Source organism: Asterias amurensis, chromosome 18 (assembly GCF_032118995.1).
Source record: "Asterias amurensis chromosome 18, ASM3211899v1".
In the NCBI taxonomy this organism is placed as follows: Eukaryota; Metazoa; Echinodermata; class Asteroidea; order Forcipulatida; family Asteriidae; genus Asterias; species Asterias amurensis.
Genome location: NC_092665.1, coordinates 194,373 through 222,372, shown reverse-complemented (window position 1 = coordinate 222,372; position 28,000 = coordinate 194,373). Strand labels below are relative to the sequence as shown.

At 39.0% G+C, this 28,000-nt stretch overlaps 3 protein-coding genes across 3 annotated transcripts; 1 reads left to right on the top strand and 2 right to left on the bottom strand.

The window, feature by feature from the left end:
- The first annotated feature begins 1 nt into the window (after nucleotide 1).
- On the top strand, nucleotides 2–21,768 carry LOC139950552 (mannan-binding lectin serine protease 1-like). The gene is made up of 13 exons (XM_071949292.1): nucleotides 2–406; nucleotides 935–1,061; nucleotides 13,262–13,502; nucleotides 14,042–14,198; nucleotides 14,641–14,763; nucleotides 16,203–16,396; nucleotides 16,647–16,800; nucleotides 17,312–17,485; nucleotides 18,487–18,675; nucleotides 18,904–19,199; nucleotides 19,760–19,964; nucleotides 20,298–20,429; nucleotides 20,795–21,768. Exons 2-13 carry the CDS (start codon nucleotides 1,033–1,035, stop codon nucleotides 20,977–20,979), a joined length of 2,079 nt encoding a protein of 692 aa, XP_071805393.1. The 5' UTR covers nucleotides 2–406; nucleotides 935–1,032; the 3' UTR covers nucleotides 20,980–21,768.
- Nucleotides 2,437–11,757, bottom strand: LOC139950553 (kappa-type opioid receptor-like). Its single transcript, XM_071949293.1, has 2 exons — nucleotides 11,613–11,757; nucleotides 2,437–3,724 (listed from the first exon to the last, which is right to left on the bottom strand). The coding sequence occupies exon 2, from the start codon at nucleotides 3,720–3,722 to the stop codon at nucleotides 2,751–2,753; it is 972 nt and encodes a 323-aa protein (XP_071805394.1). The 5' UTR covers nucleotides 3,723–3,724; nucleotides 11,613–11,757; the 3' UTR covers nucleotides 2,437–2,750.
- Nucleotides 21,688–27,995, bottom strand: LOC139950548 (mannan-binding lectin serine protease 1-like). Its single transcript, XM_071949287.1, has 11 exons — nucleotides 27,833–27,995; nucleotides 27,079–27,319; nucleotides 26,793–26,967; nucleotides 26,347–26,469; nucleotides 25,307–25,500; nucleotides 25,017–25,173; nucleotides 24,452–24,625; nucleotides 23,703–23,888; nucleotides 22,878–23,191; nucleotides 22,385–22,742; nucleotides 21,688–22,186 (listed from the first exon to the last, which is right to left on the bottom strand). The coding sequence occupies exons 1-11, from the start codon at nucleotides 27,850–27,852 to the stop codon at nucleotides 21,996–21,998; spliced, it is 2,133 nt and encodes a 710-aa protein (XP_071805388.1). The 5' UTR covers nucleotides 27,853–27,995; the 3' UTR covers nucleotides 21,688–21,995.
- Between the last annotated feature and the right edge of the window lie 5 nt (nucleotides 27,996–28,000).

Sequence of the window (28,000 nt, the reverse complement as noted above, 5' to 3'; positions counted from 1 at the left end):
TCGTTACTATCGGTCACAGCAGTGTTCATGCAGAGAGGAGAGTACCCAGATAGATGTTGTGTTTTGTAAATAAAATCTGGCGTAAAAGATAGAGATATTTTGAGATATTCTTTGAACTGCAGATTGTGCTCTGCATTATGAATTTGCTGTGAGAAACGGGACAAATCTCCACTCGTTTGTTTCATATGGACAGGCTTATTCTTCAGATTGGAGACTTGTGTCACGGGGAATTCTGTCCGCCGGGGATTCGATCTTCCAATCATCATGGGTTGTAGGAGGATGACTCAAAAGAGGGCGCTATCAGAAGAAGTTGGTACACAGTTTTGGAAAGAAATTGGATAAGAAGCTCTCTGTTTCAACTTTCCTTATTTTCAACCTCTGCCACTAGCTTGGTCTGCTATCCATGGTAAGTTCAACTTCTGTTGTGTTATTTTCATTGATGGATAAATTTATTAAGAGGATATTACATTGTATAAAGATCACTGAGATCATCTCAGATGTATCAAACCCTAGCCCTAACCCTTACCAATAAGATCGTATGCTAACAATTATGTTGAGTAACCAATAGTTGTGCCTTTTAATCATTATACAACCATGGAGGTAGCCACACAGTTGTAGAAAGGGCTCAGATCTTGCACATCGTTCAATTGAAACATAATACTTCTGTCATATAACCATTCCCTGTTAGAAACAGCACCCATGCAATATCCTATAACCCCATACCATGTGTATCGCATGGATTCTAAAGTTTGTTTGTATGAAGGAGATATCGAGTTATGTTAATTGGAAACCAGGCTGTTCATGCGTGACAAACACTATCTCTGACCCGTGGAAATTTGTCAATAGGTGAGGAAAGACACCTGGAGAATTTATTACCGGTGTCTTGGGGGGAAGAAAGTTGTTGGCTAAGTTTCAACTTTCTTTTTGTAAACAGACGGTTGACCTATTACTTCAAGCGATAAATAACAACTTCGCTATTTTAAGGGAAGGTCACGGTTTGCAGTGTTAACGCCACTACAACTTCTTACAGCTATGGCGGGGAAAGAACGGACTTATGTTGGGTATGTTTGTGAACCATTTTTTAATAGTTTGTTACTAGTGAACTAAACACTTACAAGCTATAATTTACTGTAAACATACCTCCCTTGTTTAGTAATTATGGTGCGATAGTACTTAGATGTTGCCTATACTATGCGTAGTATCAAGTATGTTCGTCGACACTCCGAACCATGAAATGTTATTACCCCCGTTGAAACATACTCCAGATGATTGTGCCATGCCCTTGGTCGTCTGTTACTTTCAGATCATGGGCAATGTCAGAATGCGTCTTTTCGGCTCGTTGGCGCTCGCTGCATGCAGTTTCACGAAACAAGAATGTTTTTCTTCAGACGTTGGAGTTCGATTATTTCAGACGGTAAATGTTTATAGTGAATGGTCTTATATCATCTTAAACTTCACTTATAACAATCCTCAACCGCGACGATGACAAATCCCGTAGGACTACCTTTTTCACGAACATTATAGCTTTAGCTAATCTTGAGTACGTAACAACTCAGGTACAACATCACACAGATGATTTTTTTGAACAAACAGTTATTCTTGTAAAGGAAAAAGAGGTTTCATGCAACGTGGCAGACACTATTTCTGACCACTCGATCTTTACATGTTGATGTTGGATATCTACTCTAATGGATATCTAATTTAACTATTCATAACTTTGTTGCAGGCTAAATCCAACACCATTAAAATTGTGCTGGACCGACTCTAGTTTGTCCTTCAAGACAGCCATAGAAACAGAATCGAGAAAGTCATTTTGTGTGTCGGGGATATAGTATCATCCAGAATTAAAACAATCCGAAGAAATAACAGATTGAAATTTAAAACGTGCAGATTGATTGGATATTAACCTTGTCAAACACTTAGCCCATTTGTTTGCTTCTCATTTTTGATATTTCCTTTAAAGAGCGGTTGGCCATAGTTTACTGAACAGCTCGTACATAGGAAGAAGCTATAAATAAATAGTAAACTTGCGGGTACAACAATGTAAACCTCTTTTGTGTGAGTGTTGGCTCTGGGAAAAGCCGGTTTGGTCTCGACCAGCAGTCCAGCATTCTCTTGAAGACGAGTACAGAATACTGTTCGAAACGTCGAGACCACATCGGCTCTTCTTAGTTACAGCCACCACTCACCATAAGAGATTTACACATGGTTCATAGTATCTTCCTATTTCGCCACACCATGCAACGCTTCAAACAATACTACAGCTCGTACAATTTCTTGCTCCCACCCCCCCCCCATACAAAACAAAATAAGCCTACTGTAGTAGTTCTTTTACAGCTGTATGTCTTTATAGCAAACACGCAAACAAGGCCAATGAGTAATGGTCAACACTGCTTCTGGCTATTTAAAGTAGGGCCATATTATTGTTTAATTGGCAACGTATTCCCCTGATGTTTGGGTCAAAATGTAGCCTAATAGAAAGAAACTGTAAAAGTCAACGGTTTTTGAGACGGCTGGTGGCAGCAGACACAAGTGTCCTGTTTTGCAGCTGTGAGCGTGCGTCATGCTCAGTCTGTACGCAAAGGTGTTAGCACGAACACTACTATCGAGAACTGAGAAAATTGACCGTCAAAAAGTCATGAACCGAGCTTTAGGCGTAAATAGATCAACAACATAACTGCTATAAAAATAGCCAGGTTTGCATTAACATCTCAGTGTTAACCCAATGGTGTTGTGTACAGCTTTTAATTCTAATAACTGACCATGATATCGTCCATACCTCTCCGGCCAAGCGTCTTGTCAATAAATCGCCTTGCTGTAGATTTGAAACTCTCATTTCGGAAATAGTAGACGAAAACATTGAGCCAACTGTTGGTGAGCATGCACAATCGAGCTAGGAACTCTGTGTACATAGTGTCAGAGTTACCCGTGGCAAGTTTGTTGAGTTTCCGGATTGCAGAGGGCATCCAGGCCAGCCCAAAGGCGAGGGTCACTATCAAGAAAGTACCGGCAGCTTTGCGGTTGGATCGCTTGGTATTGGCGTTGATTCGATCAGTCTCAGTCAGGGGCATCGATGTTGTGATTAATGCAATCTGGCGAATCTGTTGACGTGCTATCAGCAATATGTGTGTATACAATAACATCACCGTTACCAAAGGGATAATGATAAATGCAACAGCCATGTACTTGAGAGGGTAATGCCAGAAATCGGTTTTCTTTGTATCAAGGCTACAGTTGTCTTCGTCATCGTCAACTTCAACTTTGAAATTCACACTGATCCCAAAGAACATGGCGATTCCGAACGCAATCAACCAGATACAAACCACTGTTACCCGAGCACGAAACAACGTCACGATATCCGGATAACGTAATGGCCATACCACCATGATGTATCTCTCGACCGTTACCATGAGTAGAGACAGCAGTCCACTGTAATAAATGACGTATTTACCTATACCATAGATACCGCAGACGACTTGACCATACGGCCACCAATCCATAGCAGTGGATGCGATCATTGGCATGGCGATGAAGATACCTGCAGTTAAGTCAGATACTGCTAAAGATGCCATAAATAACTTAGTGATGTCACTGATGCCTTGGACATGACGGAGGACAATGAGGCAGAATGAGTTTCCTGCGATGATGAGGAGGGTTGTGATGGTTAAGAGGATGGATCTTAAGATGTTAAACCAAACTGGGGATGCCTCCTCGTCTCCCATCGCTGTAATCAAACACATTGACATCAAATTAAAATTCTCGTTCAGTCCAAACTCATTGTCACAGTGATGGGTTCGAACCCCACCCAATTTGCCTCACCCTTTTTTTCACGTGACTCACACAAAGCAAGACTCCTGGGGCGACAGGTCTTCTTCGGGTATGTTCAGACAGCGTACTAACCCGAACCGGTCTAACTTTTACGAGCAGCGGGGGGTGGTCGTAAAAATAAAACCCCCTTGCGTTCAGAAAGCACAGAGTTAAACCCGATCCGGTTTATCTTCGGTTTTAAGAGGTCAAAGTAGACGCGACCTCGTTGCTCTAACATCCGGTTTTATTCATCAGATTCACGCACCGAGTATGCCGAGATACTGAGTGCCCCATGCCATGGATGATCATCAGGGCATAATTATTGGATACAAATGGCTCAATCGAACGCGGCAACAGTTTTACGGTTGGGAGTACACGGGCACTTAAAACAAACATGAACACGGCTCGAATTTTTTTTTTTTAAACAAACAAAATATTGATACAAACCGCCGAGAAAACTCACCAAAATATTGTCCATATTCCATGAAACAGAACACGTTTCTGGTTGGAATTTGCGATCTCTCAAAAGCTGGTGAACACAACTACACACGTGCAAGTTACGTAAATACATGTACTTTGCAGTATTTTCCCAACTTCCCAACAACAACGTGGTGATATTGCTGGCGTAGGGAATTTCCCCTACACACAGCCTCGCGCCCACTACAGTTCATTCTCCTAGATTGAAAGTACAGCACGCTAGTAACGGTGACAGCAATAGAAAGGCACATCCACGGGATCGGTGATGGATAACTATGGGATATCAGAGAGTGATCACTATGGGATGGCAGCGCTCTACATGTGAGAAGCATTACAAAGTATGCTTCTTCGCTGCGCTCGTAAAATACGCATGAGAAACAGTTTCAATTTATTATAGGACACTCAACAAAAAAAGCTTGGAAAATAGAATTTTGTTTCAGAATTTAATAAATCATGGGCGTGGGCCTGTGTTAAACTGCATACACCGATCGAGAGGGTTTCGCCAACTCGGTAAGCGGCAAGAAAGTAATATAAATACTCGGTGCTTTTCAGCATCAGAGGCAACAGAAACCGTATACAAGCACTCCGGGTCCCGGGCGTGTGCATTGAACCACACAATTGGTCGTCCGTTGTGAGTTAAAACCGGATGTCATTCTGTCCACACGCAGTGTTAAAAGATAAACCCGAACCGGTTTAGACTTAGACCGCCTCGCTGGACGGTTTAAGTTTTGGGGTTTAAACCCGATCCGGTCTAACTTTATTTGCGTTCACACGCACAAAAGTTGAACCCGAACCGGTCTAAGTGGACTTAGACCAACTTTAGTACGGCGTGCGAACGACCTCTTCTTCAGCTACGTCACGCATCTGGAACTCTCTGCCGCGTAATACTAGAATGTTGTTACTGCGCATTACACACCCAGCGAGGTGGATAATTTGTGCGCATTTTATTTTATTTTTGATTAAACACTCGACCAACATTCTTTAAAAGGGTTGGTCTTGAGTAGACAATGTCACTTTGTTTACAATGAAAACATTTGTATGGCAGATTCTGCATAATGGCCTATTATGATCAGTTGACGATTTTATTATATTGTTCATATACAACCATCAGGCTGCAGTGTGTGTGCACCATTGGGAAGATTGAAAATATTAATATTCACAGATTTGGACAAGACTTAAAAAAAAAGTGAAACGATTGTCATGGTAGAAAACCTTCGTTGAAAACACGATGTCTTGCTGAGGTGCTGAACATGAGACGAAAATTATTTTAAACATGTAAAATTCTTTTTTCATGACACTGTTTACTCGTTTCTCAAAAACTACAGCACCTGAGCATCTAATATTTTATGGTACACTTTCTACTTTCATAATCTTTAAACGGTGTAAGTTTAATATGAGTCTGTGGATATTGTGTTTTGTGTTACAAAAAAATACCCAAATCCTTTAAAGGAACACGTTGCCTTGAATCGGACGAGTTGGTCAAAACAAAAGCGTTTGTAACCGTTTTTTAAAATGCATATGGTTGGAAACACGTTTTAAAAGTAGAATACAATGATCCACACAAGTTTGCCTCGAAATTGCGTGGTTTTCCTTCTACTGTGCGAACTAACATGGTCGGCCATTTATGGGAGTCAAAATTTTGACCCCAATAAATGGCCGACGTGTTAGTCGACGAGGTAAAAGGAAAACCACGCAATTTCGAGGCATGTTTGTGTGGATCATTGTTTTCTACTTTTACAACATCTTTCTACCCATATGCATTTTATAAAAAACGGTTACAAACGCTTTTCAAAGACCAACTCGACCGATCCAAGGCAACGTGTTCCTTTAAAGTGGTATAGTTTGTAGGAAACTAATACAACATATGTTATTTTACTGCGCGCGTCCGGCCAAAACCCGATGTTCGAAAACAGTGAAACATTTTATTTGTTATTTTCACTGTTTTCTCATGACTGGGATGATCGATTGAGCTTTCACATTTTTTTAATTTCATGTTAGGTTACAAACAGTGCAGATACAGGTCTTTGAAAATTACCAATGTTAAACATGTTCTTTAAACTGACACCTTGATCAGTTTTAAAACGTGCCCCACTTCTAGGACAAAAATAAAACATCATGTCACTGTTACCAATTTGATGTTCCCTCTGGATTCGTTTCCTGTTTCATTTTTGTTATTTCGGCCATTTCGCCAAATCGCACGTACATATCTTGATCGTAACTGGTTGATTCCTAGACCCAAAGTTTGTGATTGGCCATGGCATTTGAACAACTGTCCCAGAGACAACAAAATAACCATTATATAAATAGTCGTTTCTGTCGAGATGTTTCGTCAATTAAATGTTTGGTTAAAGGAGGTTAGGTAAGCCACTTCATGGTCATGTGCATTGATTCGCGATGTCGTGACTAAAAATAAGAACCCATCCCTGTAGTTGTACACGGGTTTGTAATCAATATTTCGTTGCTTTTGATTTTTTAGGGACACTTCGCCCAACGGACTTTAAAGGGTAGGTTAGGCTTATGATTAACATTTTTAAGTTGGTGGCAACCAAAACTGCTGGTTAGAAGGAAGCCTACAGTTAGCTTCCGATAGTATAAATCATGTCTTAAGCATTTCACTCAAAGTAATGTACAAATATATCATTTTTTATGCCCCAAATTTTAAGTTTGAGAAGCTGCGGTAATACTTCACAGACTTTGTAATAAAATTATTCATAACAAAGAATCAATTTGTATACACTATACATGTACTAGTCATAACTTAGAACTAGTCCTAGGAGTTATTAAATGTTTAAGGCTACAGTCCTAAGTTAAGACGAGTTAGCTCGTCCTAAGTCCAGATAAGTGTGGTCTCTTAACTCTTTGTGAAATCCATCCATGGGCTGGACAGCCAGTGGTCACGTTGAAATCCAACGATTGGGTTAAAGACTCTTACCTGATGTTTCGGACTTATTGAAATGGACTTTGCCTATTATTCTTTACCAACAATTATCTTCAGTTTGTGACATGAAGGGTTACCCTTATGTATGCCACTAGTCCTAGTTGTTTTCTCCGCCATGTTTCGGTCTAAAATTGCTCAAAGGTACTGGACATTGGGTAATTACTCAAAGTGACAACTTACAATAGTAATGGGCCATAGTATGACATTAGAAACGACTCCCTCTGAAGTAGCGTGGTTTTATAACTATTTTGAATATGGAAAGACTTCAGGACTAAACCAATTCTTCACAGGTCTGTTTTATGGTTGCCAATATTAGGACACATTGGTGATCTGCACACTGTTACATGCAGATTTGGATGTTGGACAGCAGACACTTTGTATAAAATAATGAGTCAGATATAATGGTTTGTTTGAAACAATGGTTCACAATTTTCGTCGCACACAATCTTCCATGTAGGACATATCGGTGCATGATGCATGTTCGTTTGGAAACTACTTGGGATTGAGTAGTTTTATTCAAGTAAAGAAATTTACCCCAATATACATCACTCGTTCCATTTCATTGTCGTTAATGTACGGATGTCCATGAAAACCAAGTCATGCCGCAAAAAAACAACTATCCCCTCCAGAAACTTTTGAAACGCAGAGAGAGAGAGAGAGAGAGAGAGAGAGAGAGAGAGAGGGGAAGCAATTCGAACAATTCAGGGTTTTTCCTACCCCTTTCCTATTAACTAAGTGGATCCTCTTGTAAGTGGCCATTAATTACTGTGTCGAGATTTTGTTGAAGTAGGTCGCTATACAATGAAGAGTATATTAATTGTGTTGCTTGAATACAATTTTTATTTAGTTAGAGAGAGAGAGAGAGAGGGGAAGCAATTCGAACAATTCAGGGTTTTTCGTACCCCTTTCCTATTAACTAAGTGGATCCTCTTGTAAGTGGCCATTAATTACTGTGTCGAGACTTTGTTGAAGTAGGTCGCTATACAATGAAGAGTATATTAATTGTGTTGCTTGAATACAATTGTTATTTAGTTTGGAAAAGCCCGGAGGCAACAGGGTAAAACTTTAAGGTTAACATGAAGGTCACACCACTTAGTGGTTTATCTAAAAGAATTGACCCACAAATTGAATGGTTAACTCGTTAGCTAGCTCTAAGAAATTAAAGTCACAGCTTATATGACACTAAATTTAATTAAAAAATCTTAGGGGGCGAGGTTGTTGACTGGAAAGGGGGCTACGTTTAAAACTATTCAATTTTCATATAACTAACTTATAAAGGGCATTTCTGATTAGAGACAATTTCCGTGCTACCATTTGTTTCTGTTTTATTTCAGTTTACGAGCTTCAATTGTTGTTTGTTTACACAATGTGTCATCATTTTCCTATGGGTTGTATGTATGCTCATTTGTATTGCGTCATTTAAAGCATTTTAATCCTTTAAAGTATACATCTGTCCGATCATTTTACCATAAACTGTGGATGTTTACAGTAAAAGCAACACGTGAAAAAGGCGTTGCGTTTTTGTTTGTTTTGGGGTGGGTTGTTTTTAGAGAGAGAGACAGATATCACCGAAAATCCAGAGCGAATGATGTCTTCGCAGAGCAAGAAGATATAAAACAATAAACAAAAGGCGAAAACTGACTTGACTTTGGGAGAGGAGGGAAGCACCAGACTATCTAAGATACGTTTTTTTTCAATAACAGCATGAGAAATAATATAATGTGCTAGTCGAGTGGTTTACTGTAAACGGTTTTCCCATTTAGCATAATTGCCAGATTCAGTTGACACCTGCACTTGTTTTTATCACCACTTTCACTTTTCTCCTGGGCTTAGGCTCTGAAGCCAAATAACCTTAGCAAATTTTGCAAAATGGTAAACAAATCTTTCTGCAAATTGACAATATATCGACCATAAAGGAACAATTATTAACACACAGCACACAGTCTGTGCTTTGGTTTAGTCACTTCGGGGACCACGAGAGGGCGAGCTCGAGTGTGATCGTTCGATTAGCTCTTGTCAGGGGCTCACCCGAGTGAGCACTGCGGGGTCGACCCAGTAAAGCTAAACGAACGCACCCATAGATGGGAACGATACACAGACCGGTGGGCTGGAATAAGACCGCAAATTATTACCGACTTGATTTTGAGACTAGTGGACAGTGGAACACGTCAGCTTCTTTGTTTCTGTGAAGAGATGATCGGTATGCCTTGGCACTTGTTCGAGAAAATGACCGACACACCATAACAACTAATCTTGTTTTGTACGTTACATAATAAATGAAACCGGTGGCCTAAAATAGTACAGACCTTTATCATGGTGCAGCCATCTTGAATTTTTTCCCATTGATATAAATGTTACCAAACCGAGGCTGTAAGAGCAAAATACTCTCTCAATGTAAAAAAGGTGAAACGTTCACACTTTTGTTCAAGTGGTGTCAGTTTCGCTCTTTTGAGAGTGAAAGTCAATTTCTGTGCTACTTTTATTTAGTGAAACTGGAACGAACTTCACTTTGAACCGAGTTGAAAGTACCCGCCTTAAAAGAGTTGTCCGCCATGTGGCTCTTTGTAAGAATGGTATGGCGGACATTGTTAAGCGATTGTTACCATGATTCATTGTTGCTATTCGATTCGAAGATTATAGACAAAGATGGAGGCCGCGTGATAAGATGCAGATAATATTATGAAACGGACCCGTGTTTCTGTTTTCAAAACGATCCTATTCCACTTTGCTTGACTTTCTCCCTGAGCTTTAATAAACTTCTTGGACTACCTCGAAGAAAAGCTGGTTTATATTTTAGCCAACCTATTGTGTTTGCCCAAACCGCCTGAAGAGTGTGGAATTTAAAATTCCCATTTCAATGATTCCTTACGGACAATATTATTGATTTACAGTTCTTCAATGATTCCTTACGGACAATATTATTGATTGACAGTTCCTTTAGGAACAAAGCATCTTTGTGTGAAAGATACTTGACCTACAAGCGGTAAAGTAATGTTTTGTATTTAAAGGAAGTACATTCTTTGTCCGACAGATTTAAGTGCCGCCATTCTTAAGATGATGCTCTTAGTCCAGATATTGGTATTAGTTCTGCCCAGTAACCCATCCTTAAGATGGATAGTCGTGTCCCTTTTGGGGATTCAAACAGTATTTCACGGTCTTCAAAGGGAAGTGAAACTAAGAAGAAGAGGCAGAAGAAGAAGAATGAGGCTACACGGCTTCTTTGGTTCATGCTTCGAGGCTCTGAGATTTTGCCTCATGAGACTGTATAATCGGAAAGCTCCGAAAATTGTGAACTAGCCGACGCGGTGTGGTCTCTATTTACCCGTTACAAACCGTACATTTCCTACAGTGTTCAAATACAAAATAAGGAAATGTTGTAAACCATTTGCACTTTTGATTAATTTAGACCTCTTTGGCAATATTTGGTTCTCCCCAGTGACCATCCTGTCGCTGCGCACCGGATCCACTTTTGCATGTTCCAAACTTTTGCATGTCCCAATGTGTTGTTTTGTTTTATACAAAATAAATAAAAGCGTAAAAGGGGGTTTGCAAAATAGGAAAAGTCAAACGGAAACTACGCTTTGAATTTAAATTGGGCAGAAGTTCCCCTTTCCCCTTTATCAAATAGTGGACCCATTTGAACACAACATCTTTCCCTAGTTTCGGTGCTGTCACAAGCAATAAGTAAAAGGCTTTCGGATACATCCCGAGGTCATACCACCAAAAATAAATGAGCATGGCTTTGTTGAGTGGTGGGGTCGTCGTTTTGTATGTAATGCTCTTTTGCAAACAAATTTATCCCAGAACAGATACAATAAGTCACATGTCAAAGTTTCAACTGGATAGACTCTTTACTTTGGGACCAACCGTATTCTCAAACCGTAAATGAAATAAATGTCGATCTATATATTCACGAACGGACACCAGCAGTGCGAAGTCTGAGGAGAAACGTTTCTTTTAAAGACTAAAATGTATTTATTGACTTCTAATCAACGGGGGCATTTCTAGATGAAGTTCACAGGATGTTTACTCCAGACCATCAAGTTAGTAGCTTTCGGAGAGAAATTACATTATTGTGGAGTATGACCTTACCTTAGGCTCTAAGAAAAACAAAACCAATATATGTACGTAAGGCACTGGTTAAAACATTACAATGGAAATAATAATATATTCATTTTGGTTTTTACCCATAATTATGGCACTGCTCTAGAATTGCAAAGGTCGTGGGCTCGAGTCCCACCCGAGTAATATGCCTGTGATTTTTTTCTACCGAACTCGGAGTACTGAGTATACAGTGCTAACACACATCGGTGTGTATGGGTAAAAAACAAAATGAATATTCTTTATCCATGATGCAAATTTAATACGTATTAAATGAAAATATAGTTACCTTTAGTTTTTGGTGTTAGGTTTACTCGAGAACAGGTTCTTCAATGAAACCTCAGAGTCAACATCCGATGATTCTTCAACTATACTCGTTACTGTTTGCCCAACTCGTCAACCCAAGTGTGTTATAAAATGAATATGAGCATCTGTTATCACTTTATAGCGACACAGTCAGTGTGTTCCCGCAGCTGAAGCCGCTACATCACGTGACCAGAATCTTAAGTCACAGTAAACGGTTTTTAAATCCCTTCTGGAATTGGTTGTAGAATTGAATACCAACTAACGCGCACCAATTGAATGCTTTGAAAACGTATTACTTAACCAATCTAACGGTGAGTGACGCATCTGCGCATGATGGTGACGTTAGATAAGATGTAGATGGACTTCGCGTCAGAGCAGAATAAATTTAAAAGACACAATTCTGCTCTGAACTGGCTGTATTTCCTTGTAAGTCTTTATTGCTCTGAGCCTATTATTGAGTTTTCTAAGTCTTATTACTATTATTCATTTCTGCCATGAACCGACTGGGTCTTTCTCGGTCTGATAAATTATTACTGTTCTTAAGAAATTTGCGCTTGAAAAAAAAAACATCGATTTTAACACCGCCTTAATTAGTCATGAATTTCCAATTCTTCATTTTCTCATCACCAATGAAGATGATAGATGTTTAGCCTTCTTTGAGATTAAATTGCTTCGATTGAGTGTTGTAGTTTACGGCTGTAATTTTGTAAGAATGTCTAGGAAAGTTAATGAACTTCATATAAAAACAGATATCAGGTCTTATGTTTCAATCTGAATGTCTGTCATAAATTTACTTCACATTACATTTTTATTGTTATCCAATATTATATAGAGGCAACAAGACCAGGGCATCTGGAGAAGAAAGGTTTTCAAGAAGATTGTTTTGTGGTTTATTAGTCACGTTTGACTCTTCGCTTTCAGTTTATGTATTGGTTACGTCGACATATCATTTTTTTTCTGATTAAAATGTCAAAGTCATGGTTATCAATTGAGGAGGTTACTTATCGTGCATCGTAGGCAGAAATTAATTAAATTACCAACCGAGTCCCTGACGTTCGTTACTTTCAAATCCAAACACATCGCCGATTGAAACATGTTTCATATTCTCCATGATGTACTTGAGGAGACTAAGGTTGGATTTGGTTCAGCGACCTCCGGATTAACGTGCCGGTGGTCTACCAACTGAGCTTTCTAGATGATGTTGCCGGTCTCTCTATTTTGTCAATAACATTATGATTGAGCGCTACCCTTAAGCCATGCCGTTGCCGTGACGCTAGGACTCACACTCATGTTATTTCACTACGTTCTGGCTGCCACACCAACAACAAAGATATTGACAAACTAATATTTCGAGGTAACGAAATGATTTTGTTATAATTTGTACCTTTAATTGTTTGTACATGCCCCTTTTGGGGTTCCGTACCTTCGGTACAAAAGTTAAACAATGGTTAAAAGGGGAACTCTTTAAGCTTAAGACCTGCATCGTGAAACTTTTCAAATATGTAAACAACTGAAACTTAAAATGTAGTGTTTTTGAACACTTGATGTCAGCTCGGTGATTAATTATTGAACGTCACGTATAGTTTTTTTAATTAACACACTTTATGTTTGTGTTTTTGTTTACCTCTTCAGACGCTGCGCCTCTTGGTGTGTACTGTTGTTGGTGTTATTATGTATTCACCATGTATCATCCATCTCACAGCTCACCGACACCCATGGTATAATCCAGTCTACTAATTACCCATTACCCTATCCAGACAATCTCAATGTACGATGGGAGATCAATGTCAAGGCAGGACACCGTGTTAAGCTCTATTTTATTGAGTTCGATCTGGAACCTGGAACCAAGGGATGCAATGCTGACTATGTCTTAGTAAGGTTTGATTATTGTTGCCAGACTTTAATGTACTGTGGCTGGATGCTAAAGCCCTATTTCACACGTGAGCAATTTAGCAAGGGACCCTTGCTAAATTGTAGCATGGTTGTATTTTTTCACAAAATGTACCTCGTGTGAAAGGACAACAAATGTTGTACTGTTCATGGTCTCTTGTAAAATCTTGTCAAACAATTGCTACTTACAACCATGCTGAAGTTAAGCCAGGGTCCCCTGTTTAACTTGCTGTCGTGTGAATAACACTTGACAATGTAGATGGTGATGATGTTTCGGTATGTGATGACTCCTGATGATGACCTAGAGCAAGCTAGTCGAAACGTTGAGACCAATTGGCCCTTCGATCTACTAGAGCAAAAAGTAGGAAAGTCCTGGCCTATTTTTCGCCTTCTGCCCAGAAAACATGACAGTGCGTACCTACTCCATTTACAGTGCCTCAAACATGATAATATAGTACGATAGTTGGTTTTCACATTCCATTATCTGAAACTGGAATCGGATTATTTATTTTTTTCTCTAAGGTTTTGTCAGGTAACAATACTTTGGGGAAGTTCTGCGGCCGTGAGACTCCTGACGTCAGCCTGACGTCACTCTCCAACAATATGGTGGTTGTGTTTCACTCGGATTACTCTACTCCTAAGAGACACACCGGCTTTGATGCACATTACGTTGCAGAAGGTGACCATTAATTATCTAGAAACTCAAAAGGATTTGTAACTATCTGTTTTAAAAATTTAAAGTACGAAACAGTTTATATACTCATTTCTCAAAATCAAAGCGCTGTTCACTTTCATACATTATTTGACTTTTAGATTTTTTGTCTTAATGCGCTTCCCGTCAAGGTAATTCCCAAAAGGAGATATAAAATCAAAACTGACAATAGCCAATCTCTTTCATAAAAACATCGGTTTAACGTCTATAATTATGAATTGCACAAATCAAGACATTGTGATCCTGTTTAACTAGAACTAGACGACAATACTTAATTATTCCAGTCAATGTGGAATCAGCGGTTAGCTTGGTAGGATATTCGATTCACAACCCTGTGATTGCAAGTCCTGCAGTCTAACCACACTGGACCACGGTGACCTTCATATATTCTGTATTTGTTTGCTTTTAGATATCAATGAATGCATGGACGGGACAGACGAATGTGAACATTTCTGCCATAACGGCATTGGCAGTTTCTACTGTTCATGTCAGTTTGGGTACACATTGGATCAAGATCAGAAAACATGCACAGGTAGGCATCATATTATGAGAAGCTAAACCATCGACTTCTACCACAGTGACAGTAAGAAATGCAGAGGCAACCATTATGACAGCATTCCACAAAACTAGATTAACAAAACGAAACCCCTGCAAAACAGTTACAGCTAGCATAATCAGACAAAGCAGCAGCCCCCTTCAAACAGGAAAAACAATTATTGTAAAAACCAATGCTTCTTCGACAACACAGTCCTGCAAAGCTTTTTGTAGGAAACTTTGGTAAAGTCACCTTGAAGTGGTATTTTTTCCAAAATAAAGCTTTTGTCATTAATATATGTGTTTTAAAGCCATTGTACACTTTCGGTAAACAGTATTGTCCAAGTCCCACACTTCGTGTATCACAACTTATATATAAAATAACAATCCTGTGGAAATTTAGGCTCAATCGGACATCGGAGTTGGGAGAAAATAACGGGAAAACCCACTCCTGTTTTCGCGCGTTTCGCCGTGTCATGACATGTGTTTATAACAAATCCGTAATTCTCGTTAACGAGAATTTATATTGTTTTACCGTTTTCTCAAAAAGTAAAGCATTTCATGGACTAATATTTCAAGAGAAGTCTTTCACCATTACCTTCTATAAACCCTGTAAATTATTTGTAAATCTGTGAACTTTTTTTTTTTTTTTTTTTCTGTACCGAAAGGGTCCAATGGCTTTAATGAGTGGAATGTGAATAAACAGTTAACTAAGGTTTTTAAAAATCAGTTACTATGTTATTTTTTACAAATTTAAGAGTAGACCCCGACCCGAGAGGGCGCTGTTCGTGACGTCAATCGAGGCAGACTTTGCCTGTAATGCGTAGAGTAAACATAATTGCAAAGTACATGTACGGACCAAGTCGTGAGTTTGTACGTTTAAAAAAAGTACTTTGCACGAGTGTTTACTATACGCATTGCAGGCAAAGTCTGCCTCGATTGACGTCACAAAAGGGGTAGGCGGAGTCAGCCCTCAAACAACTTTATATATTTTTTAAACATATAAATCGTGACAAACAATTACTAAAAAAATTGTTTTATTGTTCGTAAGCATATACTCTTATGTTTGAAATAAAAAAATTATATTTCCAGGTGACTTTAAAGAAAAGACCACTTGATATTTTGATGTATTTAACCACCCCGTACTTTGAACAAAGTCATGGTTTAGAAGTTTCCTATACCGATGTTATTTAAATGGTGTTTGAAGCTTCGCATGGTGTGAACAATAAGAATTACTATATAGTAAACTTGCGGGTACCATGTATTTTATAGTATCTCTTTTGTGTGAGTGTTGGCTCTAAAAAGAGCCGGTGTGGTCTCGACGTTTCGAGTAGTACACTTAGCTCGTCTTCATTGCTATTTAGTTGTTCAGTGTTGTCTTAGGCTTGTGTTTGATCTACTCGTTTTTAGTTTGTATTCTTGTTTTTTTTGCAATAGTTCATTGTTCGGGAAACGTGATCGAGTCTCCATCGGGTGTGATTACGTCACCTGGATATCCCTACTCGTATCCTCGTCAGTCTGAATGTGATTGGTTGATTCGAGCTGAGGCCGGTTACGTCATAAGTTTGACCTTTGAAGATTTTGACGTGGAGAGCCACTCGGATACCAAATGTCCGTACGATGCGCTGAGGGTGAGGCAAACTTTTTAAATGTAGTTAAGGGCACTGGACACCTTTGGTAAGTGTCAAAGTGTCTTTTCACTGAGTGTATCTCAACAATATGCATACAATAACAAACCTGCGAAAATTTGAACTCAATAATCGTCGAAGTTGCGAGATAATAATGGGGGAAAAACATGTCAAACGAAGTTGTGTCCACTTGGTTCTTTCTTTTACTTTTATCAGTTACTTTTAACTTCATTGATTTGGTATCCTTGTTTAGATCAAGCAAGACAAGCGAACCCTTGGTCCTTTCTGTGGCAACATGAAGTCCGATTGGCCTCAAGAGATCCAAGCAGATGAACTAATCAAGATTTTCTTCGTATCTGACAAGAGTGGATTGAACCGTGGTTTCAGAGCCAGGTTTAGATCTTTGGGTAAGTTACGTTTCCCTCTATTTATACTTAATGGACGAAGAGTATCACTTAAAGGCTCTGGACACTGTTTGTAAGAACTCATAATAATTGTTGGCACAAAAACTTACTTGGTAACGAGCAATGGAGAGCTGTTAATAGTATAAAACATTGTGAGAAACAGCTCCGTCTGAAGTAAACGTATAGTTTTGAGAAAGTGATAATTTCTGGCTCAAATATTAAAACAGCGTTTTATAGTGCATCTGAAAGCACACAAACTTGTGCAAGAAAAGATGTTGAGTCAACATTATTACAGATTAAATTGTTATTTATGCATAATTTGAGATACACGAAGTGGGAACACTGGTCTTTGACACGATTACCATAGGTGTACAGTGCCCTTAACAAAAGAACTTGATGACGTCATATGACGTCTCATATTGTAGAACAGCTTCTGGCTGGTCGTTCAAGTTTAAAGTTTAACTTCTACTTTGAATTGTTATTATTGTTACAACTATGGTTTCTTCTTGCACAGGTAAACCATGTGAGGAGATTGAAGGCCCCACCAATGGCGCCATGTCTCTGCTTAACAACACAGTAGGCAACGAAGCATTATTTAGCTGTGACGAAGGATATCGACTAGTTGGTCAAGCTTCTCGAACTTGCCTTAAATCGGGAAAATGGTCAGGAAATGGAACAACGTGTGAAGGTATGTCTTATTTTAATCATTCTATACAATATGGATACTTGTGTGTGTCACTCAACAATGTTGATGTGTTGTAAATAATTTTTGATTTAAAAGGACACGTTTGGTAATTGCCAAAGACCACCAGTGTTCTCTCTTGGTGTTTCCTAAATTATGCACAAAAGAAAAAAAATGCGAAAATTAGGGCTCTATCGTCGAAATAATTATTAAAACAAAACTAACCTTGCTGCACGTGATTTCAGATGACTAAGAAAAGCCTGAAGTCTTTCTCATAATCAGAGGTGGTCGTTTCTCACAATGGTTTATAGTTTTAACAGCTCCTCGTTTCTCGTTACAAAATAAGTTTTTATGCTAGTATGGGATAATCACCAAAAGTTTCCAGTGCCTTCATCAGCTTCTCTCAAACATAATAGACAAAAAGCCGCAGACTGAGAGTTTTATATTAATGCTGTAAATTAGTGCGTCAAAGTTGTCATCTTATCGCTTTTGATTTACTGTCAATTTCCTGATTAAATTACGGAACCGATTTCGATTGTGATTTATTTTTAAATTGGAAACTACATGTCATAACAATGGTCTCGGTTTACCCCACCCTTTTCGTCGAATAAACAGGCCTGAACCCAATTTAGTTCATAATGATACGATTAAATGCGTGTTATAACCATGCAGATTTATTTATAACCATACGATTCAATAAATCTTGGTCAACTTCAGTTTGACTCGCCATGTACAACTGCTGTACTCTTTGGTGGGCAGCTTGCAAAATGAGCACCCTTATTAAAAAAGACATAACTCATCTGAGGAATGATCAATTTCTTTCATTCTTTTTTATCTAATATTAAGCAGGAGAGATTTCGTATTGAACATAATTATGCTTTACTTTTGAGTGTCATTTGTTTGTTTTGACCAAAACAAATCACCAATCCCGGGTAACTTCTTTTTGACTCACTCTGTATAAAGAGAATGTGTTGAATTGAGTTAATACTTTTTACTGTCGTCTTAAGTGGTCAGGTGCCCTCGTCTGCAACGCAGAGTCAACCACGGGAGGATAACAATGAGTCAAGATCCACCAATTTATGACTCCTCGGCAAGCTATTCTTGTGACTCCTTTTATGAACTGAACAGCCTCGAGGTCGTCAGAGTTTGCCAAAGTGACGGGACGTGGTCCGGAGAGGAACCAAAATGTATCCCAAGTAGGTAGTTTGACTCTATATCAAAATGACTTCATTTTAACAGCTTGAGAGGAGAGCCTCTAGACAGGAATTGAGTTTCTTTAAGGCAATCCTTCGAGCTCCAGCTGTTTCTTTTTCTTTCCTATGTGTTTGAATTGCTCATTGCTGTATCTTTCCTGATAAATGAAATAAATATCAATAATTTTCCAAATAAACAATATCTCAAATTGACATAATACTTTATTATAGTATGTGGGAAAAGCAGCATTACACCTCGTGGCCGTACTAGATCACGCATCATTGGCGGTAAAGAGGCACGAGAGGGCTCTTGGCCATGGGTTGTGAAGATAGAAGCTAGATCCAAAACCTATAGAGTGAATAATCTGTGTGGTGGATCTCTGATTAGTGAGAACTGGGTACTGACTGCTGCTCATTGCGTCACGGCAACAAAGATCATACTAAAAGGACTTTATGGACAGAAGTTACCAGCGGACTCGATAACTATCTCACTTGGGATTCATGCGTTTAATGGAAGCAACATTGAGGTGAGTTAAAGTTGTATAGACCTTTATCACGCTGCTACCATCTTGGTCATGTTCCCTGATCCAACAAAAGTAATGGGTGCTAATTGTTGTTGTATAAAGAGGAACCAGACTAATTCTCCTTCCGGCCTCAGTTTGGTTACACTGATTTGAATGGGAGAAAATCAAGATGGCCGCACCATGATAAAGATTTATTGTCACATTGTTTTCACAAACCGATACCAGTGTATAGACCTTCTCGCAAATACCCATTGCATAAGCTATAATTGTTGGATGAGGTGCATGCTGGTCTAGCTATGGATCAACTTTGATCGCAAGCTAGACCAGCATGCACCGCAATCAACGCCTAACGTGCGCGTACCTAGTATTTGCGATAAGGTCTATAATCTTGAAATGGGTTTCTAGAAATAGATTAACAAAATCAAAACCAAACAACAATTCGTTTCGGAAAGGTCTTCCTAGACAACGCTCCATACGAATGACAGTTTTATCATTTTAATTTATCTTGATTTTGGAAAAATAATAATGTGAAAGGCCTGACGAAACTTTGCTCCAACTAACAGAGAGGAGTGATCGAAGTCTTCAGAGCGCCCTCTTACGACACAGCTCTGTTTGACGGTGACGTTGCCTTGTTGCTTCTGGACAGCCCAGTTGTCTTGACCAGACAAATCCGACCACTTTGTATCCCGGATGATGAAACATTCAGTAATGATGAATTTTCAGAGTTTGTTACCCTTGAAGACACCGAAGCTATTGCAGTTGGATGGGGTAAGTTTTGGACCTTACCTTTCGGTACAATCATTTCCCATTGTGAATTAAGGGAATAAGTGAAGTGGATGACGAGTTCTTAAACGGCTGTTTAAAACCGGCGACTTCTGCTGCTTTTCAATGCAAATGCGCAGGATACAAAGAAGCAATTATGGGTTAAATAATTGCGATCTCTACCAAGATGTTTATCACATGGGTCATAATAACTACAACGGGGTTAATTTTGTAAACATCATTGGTATAGAAACGCTATCAAATAACCTTATCCAATGTTTAGTCGTTTCGACGGTTATACAAGACTCTGATGATTAGTTTTTGTTGGCACTTAACTAGGTACAACAGGCAGGACATCAAGATCAGAGACGTTGCAAGAAGTTTATCTTCCTCTTGTTAATCTTGAGACGTGTAACGACGCCATGCGTAGTCCAGTGACAGTGGACATGTTGTGCGCGGGACTTGCAGATGGTAAGTTAAACGGGCTCTGATAAACGTCTTTCATTAATCACTGCAAAAGCATATTATGTCAAGTCTTTTGACCATTTTAACGAACAAAGTATTTTCCACAACTGTTGGTCGAGGATACGGAAACCGGCGCTAAGGCTACATGAACAGCACACACCTTGGTAAACATAAACGCATTTCTGAGATAAAAGAGAAATACTTTGCTTATGTGGTATGTAGCACAGTAACTTGGTGCTCAATGTTAAGAGTGTCCGTATTGCGCCAAAGTCTGCAGTGAATGGAGCAAGAAATCGAGCTCATGTGTAAAAGATCGACCTTGAGTGAGGCTATTCAACATTAATATTGACGTATTTAAAACCCTTTCTCAGGAGGTCGTGATACGTGTTACGGAGACAGTGGAGGTCCTTTAATGTTGAAGGCTTCCAACGAGAGATACTATGCCTACGGTATAACATCATGGGGAGAAGGTAACTGCGCCCAACAAGGCAAGTACGGTGTCTATAGCAGAGTGGGCAACTTTGCTGACTGGATTCGGGAGGTCACTCAAATTTAATCGGACGTCCACTCATGGAAACACTTTCTTAAATCTGGAAACTATTGGGAACAACTCGAAATAATTGTTAGCATAAAACCTTACTTGGTAATTAGCAATGGAGAGCTGTTGATAAAATAAAACATTGTGATAAACAGCTCCCTCTGAAGTAAAGAGGTAATAATATCTCACTCTAATATATTCAGCTGAAGCCTTTTATTGTGCATCTGATTGCACACAAATTAAATGTGCAACAAGAATGCTTGCCAAATTTCTTAGTTCCAATTTGTTATTTTATCCATTTTATGCTGAGATACACCACATGAGAATGTTTGACTTTGTCAAATGATTAACAAAGGTGTACAGTGCCTTAATCTTCATTTCGTCTATGTTTTGAGGCTCTTAATTAAGAGGACCCGTTTAAATGCACGGAACAAATCATCAACATAACGCAAGTTAGCTAAGAGCCAAATCATTGGTTTATAATGATAATTCATGTCCATTTATTGTAAGGCAGAGTAAACATTATGTAAGCTTTATGTAACAGCACTTTTATAGTAACCAAAATAATGTACGAAATAGTGAACGACCAATTATGTGTTAAACTCACAATTTCTTTCTGTTTACAATATTATGTACTTTAGAATTTGTTATAGTACTTATAATTATAGCGTCTAGCATCATCATACTACTTATTTTTCATGGTAGCTTTGAGTAGATCTTTTTGTAACCAATAGTAAAAGCAACGGATTCAATATTAAACGGAAGACGTTAAAACAAACTACCTTGCTGGTCGTATGTTTTAATAAATTACTCGTATAAATATGTATGATTAATGAACGTCCACAGACAGAAATTTCAACAGATATTAATAGCAAATTACAAAGAAAGAAAGATACATAATAAAAAATAGCAAAAAATAAAGCAGACAAGCAGACAACCAAAAACGAACCAAAAACGAACAAAAAGCACCAGACAAGAAAGTAGAGAAGAAAGAAAGTATTTTTAAAGTTTTTAATCGACACAACATCCTTTCTTCAACGTTCAACAACGATCTGTGATTGGATCCAATCCACATAGTTCTCCATGCGCACATACACACCAAACTTGCCTTCATTTGCGCATCCGTCTCCCCACGATACCATTCCATATGAAAAGTAGCGGTTGGTAGTAGCATCTCGAAGCATTAATGGGCCCCCACTATCTCCCTTACAAGCGTCACGCCCACCTAATAATAAAACAACAAAAAGTGCAAAAATACCAACTAGTTTTATACAAAGATAAACATTGCAATGGTTGATACAGCGGGTGATGTGCTAACACACATTGGTGTTTAGGGTAAATTAAATATTAAATAATGTTATTTTTCCTGATGCAAAATTTAACAACTCTGAAAAGAAAATTCCTAAAGCTTCACATAGCCTACCTTCTCTGGGTCCTGCGCAAACCATGTTACGGGTCACAGTTTGAGGTAGTTTCGCGTTACATAATACCCGCGGTACATCAACACCGACGTGTACCTCTCGCAACACATTAGAGGTCGGTCTGTTCAGATCCAGCCGTCCCCAGCCAATCACAACCGCCGTTGTATCCTCGTCGGCTACGTTAGGGATGTACACGCGTTCGTCGTCATCCTCCTTAAAGTGTGTTCTTTGTGGTGGGAGACAGATTGGTCGTATGACGTCATTGAATTGGATGGATTCATTGAGATGAATTAATGCTATATCGGACTCGTAGGTTGAACGATCAAAGTTTGGATGCTTGATGATTTCACGAACAGATCTCTGTAATGACAAACATAGATAAACAACTCAAGAGGGAGCTTTTGATAAACGTTTCACAATTTGTTTTTATTATAGAAATGGAGGTTCCAAAATGGCGAACGTTCAATCACTTTGTTAATTACAACTGCAACTTACAACAATAGTATTTTCAGTCGGCATTGTTCTCTTGTGAAGTCCCAGTGCTATGTCCACGGTATCTATGGGTATTTCATGGCCGTAGAACCTTGGTCTTTCTTCGTAGCTCCCTGTGACGCAGTGAGCAGCAGTCATAATCCATTCCTCATTCAGAACAGAGCCACCACAGATGGAGTTATCAAAGATGTCATAGCGAGGGGCGTTGATCATAAGGAGTACTTGCCATGGCCATGAGCCGGGTGTAGCCTCACGACCACCGGTAATACGTCCACCGTTAGGATGGTTCCGTGGAGGAATAGAACTCTCACCACACACTGTATACAGAAAAGGTTACCATAATCAGTCACTTCACCACGATGCTTCGTCCTTCGGATGGGACGTAAAGCCGTTGGTCCCGTGTGTTAGGTAACGCACGTAAAATAATTGCCACGGTGATCATGGTTTGATTGGAAGCAAATTGCACCACAACACTGTAAAACATTATATGGTGCTATAAAATGATTAGGTCTCATAATTCAAACGTAGTTCAACATCTTGCATGAAATACTGTATGTTAAACCGTTGTCACCGTCCAGGTATGTTTTAAGTGTAGTTCTCTTCCTTGCCCTATTAGCTTCACTTGTGATAGATACCGGCACATGTTAAGTGTTCTTCTTCTTCTTATCATCATTTATGTGAAGAATTTTAAAATGAAGACACAAAGCACAGCATATTATGTTGCACAAACACTTAGTAACGAAGTACAAACAAACAAAACCGGATTTGCCATTCTTTTAAATAAAGTGACATCCGTTTTCTTTACCAGTAATACACAAATCAACTTACTTGGTACACACACTGGCGGCTCCGGCGTCCATGTTCCGTGTACACCACATTGACTCGAACTCGGTCCGTCTATTTCATAATAATCGTTACACACAAAACCAATGGAATTGGAGTAGCTGAAATTCCTACCGGAGTAGTACAAGATCTCACCGTTACTGATGGGCTGTGGGACGTCACAAGTTACCACTGGATAAAAATGAACAATGGAAAGAAATAAAAATGAGTCCGTATTCGGGTGATGTATCGAACAATGAACGCAATAGTATTTACATACAAAATAGCATCATATGACAACGTCTTCAACTTTTACATTTAAAATCTTAAAATACGGTGATGTATTTGATGCAGAGTGGAAGCTATTTCAGGTACACAGTGAATGGTGCATAATCTGCAAGGTCGGGGGTCGATTTCACAAGGGTAGTCCTAACTGGGGACTAGTTCTAAGCAATGCTAAGAGATAGGACTGGTCCTAAGTTAGGATGAGTTACTGGTCCTAACTTTAGGACCAGTCCTATCTCTTAGCATTGCTTAGGACTAGTCCTAAGTTAGGACTACCGTTGTGAAATCGACCCCGGGTTAGTTACACATTTCAATACTAACGGTTAATCACTTTTACTAAAAATCACACAATTCTCATAGTTGTCTGATTGAAACCCATGCACTCGTGTGTTTGTTTGTTGCTTATATCTCCAATGATCAAGATCGTTTAACACGTTTAAACGTATTGGGAACCAAAGCCCATTACTTACTATTACAGACAGGTTGGACACCAGACCATGAACCATCTGATTTACATGACCTTGACCTGGATCCTTGGATATAATAACCATCCATACAGCTGAATTTTACAGTGTATCTAATGGTAAAGTTACTTCCTGATATCCAGCCATATGTAGGAGGGTGGAGGGGTGAACAAGATCGCCCTGCAGCAACAATAAACAAGAGGCACAATGGTTAAGTTGAAGGGGTTCGTTGAAAGTCAGATTGTTTGGGTCAAAACCTTACCAAACATTAGTTTTAAAAACTCTATAGTCAGCATTGACTCATATCCCGGGTCAGCATTGATCATATTGACCCATATTCCGAGTCAGCATTGACCCTTGATCCGGGTTAGCATTGACCCTATTGACCTATATTCCGGATCAGCAATGACCAATAATCCGGGTCAGCATTGAACCATATTATTCCGAGTCAGCATTGACCCTTGATCCGGGTCAGCAATGACCCAGCAATGGTGTGAATAGATAGAGTAACCACGGGAACGGTCCCCAACCCCCAGCCAACAGTCTGGCGATGAGATATAAATATACTGACCTGTGACGTAATACCGGGCACGGAATCCCATTCGCTGTTCCGAGTCATCAGAATGAAACGTCACATTGGCTAAGTTCCCAACTGTAGTAATACTTAACGGTAGATCAGTTGGCAACTCGCCGCAGAGTGGCCCTCTTACCTCATTGTCGTAAACAATCTTAAACAAATAACAACATAATTATCAACTCTTATTGACAAGATTCTTCCGTTTGCTAATGTTTAGATAAGGCGTCCTTCGTTTGTGTTTCGGCCAACTTTATAAGTTTGTGTTTTTATTTGTTGACACGAACCTTGACATAGTCGTAAGGACAGAGTACAGTTGGATGCGATTCTATCTGGAATGTATAAAACACGATGTTAATGGAGTATCCGATGTCGACATTTATCAGCCAGTTACAATCAGCATTCGGCGGATAATCGTCAGGATAGTCAGGAGTCTGGAACTCATCTTCATCCGTAGTATAAACAATATCCCTGCAAGAAACTGAAATACACAAAGAATTAAAAGTAAATACTCGCACAAAACAGACTAGAATAGTCGCGGTAACTCTTTTTTGTCTTTAGGTTTAGAAACAATCTGACAGGGGATGAAAAGTAGTTTCGAAAGAACGGAACCATTATTTCGAAAGAACCGAATAAGTTGTTAGTTGACCATGTTGTTAATCTGTTCTATAACAAACCGCTCCCTAGTAGGGTATCCGAACAAGGTATGAAAAAATAGAACGCTACGAAATATCGCCGCATTTTATTGGGAATTCGCGACACCGTACTTTTTCCTCCCGAAAGAAGTACCCGGCCCCAAAACAAATTATCTTTATAATTCCTGGAAATTCATAGATCGGGATGGAATAATGACAATTGTTAGTAGTGAAATTCCAGTAACAGCTGCCAATCACATATAGTGCTTGCATTCAGAGATATGCCTTTCCTCTTTTGTGTGTGAATATGCTGGGAATGTCACCTGTAAATGGTAACAATGGACTCCTAAACCCGGCATTGTAAAAATGCATTTACTGTAGTGACTATGTGGTCGTCCAAAGGCTGACTGGGAACTGAACTGGCCGTACACCACTCCTAGACCAGCAACCTTTTAGCTAGAGGACACCATAGTATTTTAGGTAATATCTCTTAGGCATTAAACATCAATAGTTGAAATATATATATTGTGAAAATTCAAGACAACGGACTAGCGACACACCAACACGAGGTTAATTTCCCCACCTAATAGACGCAGAAATGGGTAAGCGTAACTACATTTATTATAATCACATACAATTGTGGGTCTTGCATTCATGATCTGAAAGGAATAATTACAGATGTTTTAGATTACCTTTGCAGTGGTGATTATCTGGCTGCAGCTGGTAATACAGTCGACATGAACAGTAATATCCAGATACGAAGTTATGACACACTTGCTCACACCCACCATTGTTTACCAAACACTCATTGACATCTGAAGAAGCCATACCGAGGAAAGATGTCGCAAAAAATATATATATATTAAATATCAAAAACTCATTGACCCAAACTGTATTAATACTTCACTGTATAAGACAAAACACAACAAAATTAAATACTAACAATGAGACAAAAATGAATCTATTCACTTAATTAAAAATTAACTTCACTCATTTGTTAAATTAATGTAAAGCGCATTTAGACGAGTCTTTAACTATTCTTTAATAATTATTAGTAGTAATCAATGCGATGTGTAAGGAAAGCACTAGGTTGTAGTTCCTAATTGATTAAGTTGTTTCTGCTGTTTTTTTGACGTACCTGTAGCTTGGTAATGTGCAACGAATCCAAGAAAAGGTTCACCATTTGAGAAGTCTGAATGAAACTCGACCACCATGTTGCTGTTTGGTGACGTCATGTGCCTTTCTTGTGGGGTTCTTTTCTCCAACACCAGGTCGTTTCCACAGAAGGTTGCCGACTCCTGCAAACTTGATACCTTTGGGGAAACGTTACATGTTTGTTTTACGAAGAGTTCAAAATAACATTATTAGTGATTTAATAAATGAACAACGCAGTTTTTATTCTAATTTTGTAGCAGAAACGTTACCTTGACATAATCATATTCACAATTATTTGAGGGTTCCAGCTGGAAGAGACTGAAGTACAAGTCTAGGGTGAATCCCCCAGGCACACTTATGTTCCAGACTCGGTGTACATTATCACTATAGGGCTCTGGATAGTCTGGTGACTCTATCTGCCCGAAGAGGGCGCTTCGAAGCACTGTTTCTGACGTCGTTGTTGCGGACAAATAAAGGAGGCTTATCCATATCAAAGAAACGAAACGCAACCTTTTAGAAAAAGATCAATTACTTGGGTTAAGTTTGGAAACGGATCTGTGATTTTTAAAATGAGAAGACTGAAAATGTAAAATCAGCTCTTGCAGCTCCTTATGTGATTACAAATTTAACATTGAAATAAACAAGAATTATATTATCATTGAGGTATAGTTGTGGCACCGGGCGGTTAAAACGTGAATAAAATAACATAGTGACCAAGTTTGTGTCGCTGTGCGTTTTTTAAAATCCTATAAATATTTAAATGTAAAGAACCCCTTAAATTTTCTCCCAATTTGGTGGACATTTTCTGGTTTTAACAGTGGTTATACATTTTCATAACAAATTACCAGCGTATCCGTTAAATTGACTGATCATTATGAGAAACTTGTAGACTCATCAATCATGTTGATTATGTCTTTAAAATTACAAGTATTTCTAAACGGCATGTGCTTGGTGTACCTTGTAACTACAGAACATGCTTATGCCAGTAAAAAACTTTGTACTAAGCTTTTGTTTAATACTTACATTTGCAGTGTGCGACCCATGGCTGTGCTTACTACCTGTTGCAGTTCAATGAGGTTCAAAATGGCCTCGGAATTCTCTTAAAGTACACTGAGTGATAATAATGGGGACAATGTACCTCGATTGTCACGTTTTGTTTGTTTACATTTGATGATTTCCTTGATAATCAAG

Bases quoted from the DNA above. Each gene is read 5' to 3' on its own strand.
- LOC139950553 (XM_071949293.1), bottom strand. From the start codon at position 3,722: ATGGGAGACGAGGAGGCATCCCCAGTTTGGTTTAACATCTTAAGATCC.
- LOC139950548 (XM_071949287.1), bottom strand. From the start codon at position 27,852: ATGGGTCGCACACTGCAAAT. The intron at 25,174-25,306 runs GTTCGTGTCAAC...TATTTGTTTAAG, and splicing joins GTCCTTACGACTATGTCAAG to ATTGTTTACGACAATGAGGT. The intron at 23,192-23,702 runs GTAAGTTGATTT...TTCTGTATACAG, and splicing joins GCCGCCAGTGTGTGTACCAA to TGTGTGGTGAGAGTTCTATT.
- LOC139950552 (XM_071949292.1), top strand. From the start codon at position 1,033: ATGGCGGGGAAAGAACGGACTTATGTTGG. The intron at 17,486-18,486 runs GTATGTCTTATT...TGTCGTCTTAAG, and splicing joins AAATGGAACAACGTGTGAAG to TGGTCAGGTGCCCTCGTCTG. The intron at 18,676-18,903 runs GTAGGTAGTTTG...ACTTTATTATAG, and splicing joins GGAACCAAAATGTATCCCAA to TATGTGGGAAAAGCAGCATT.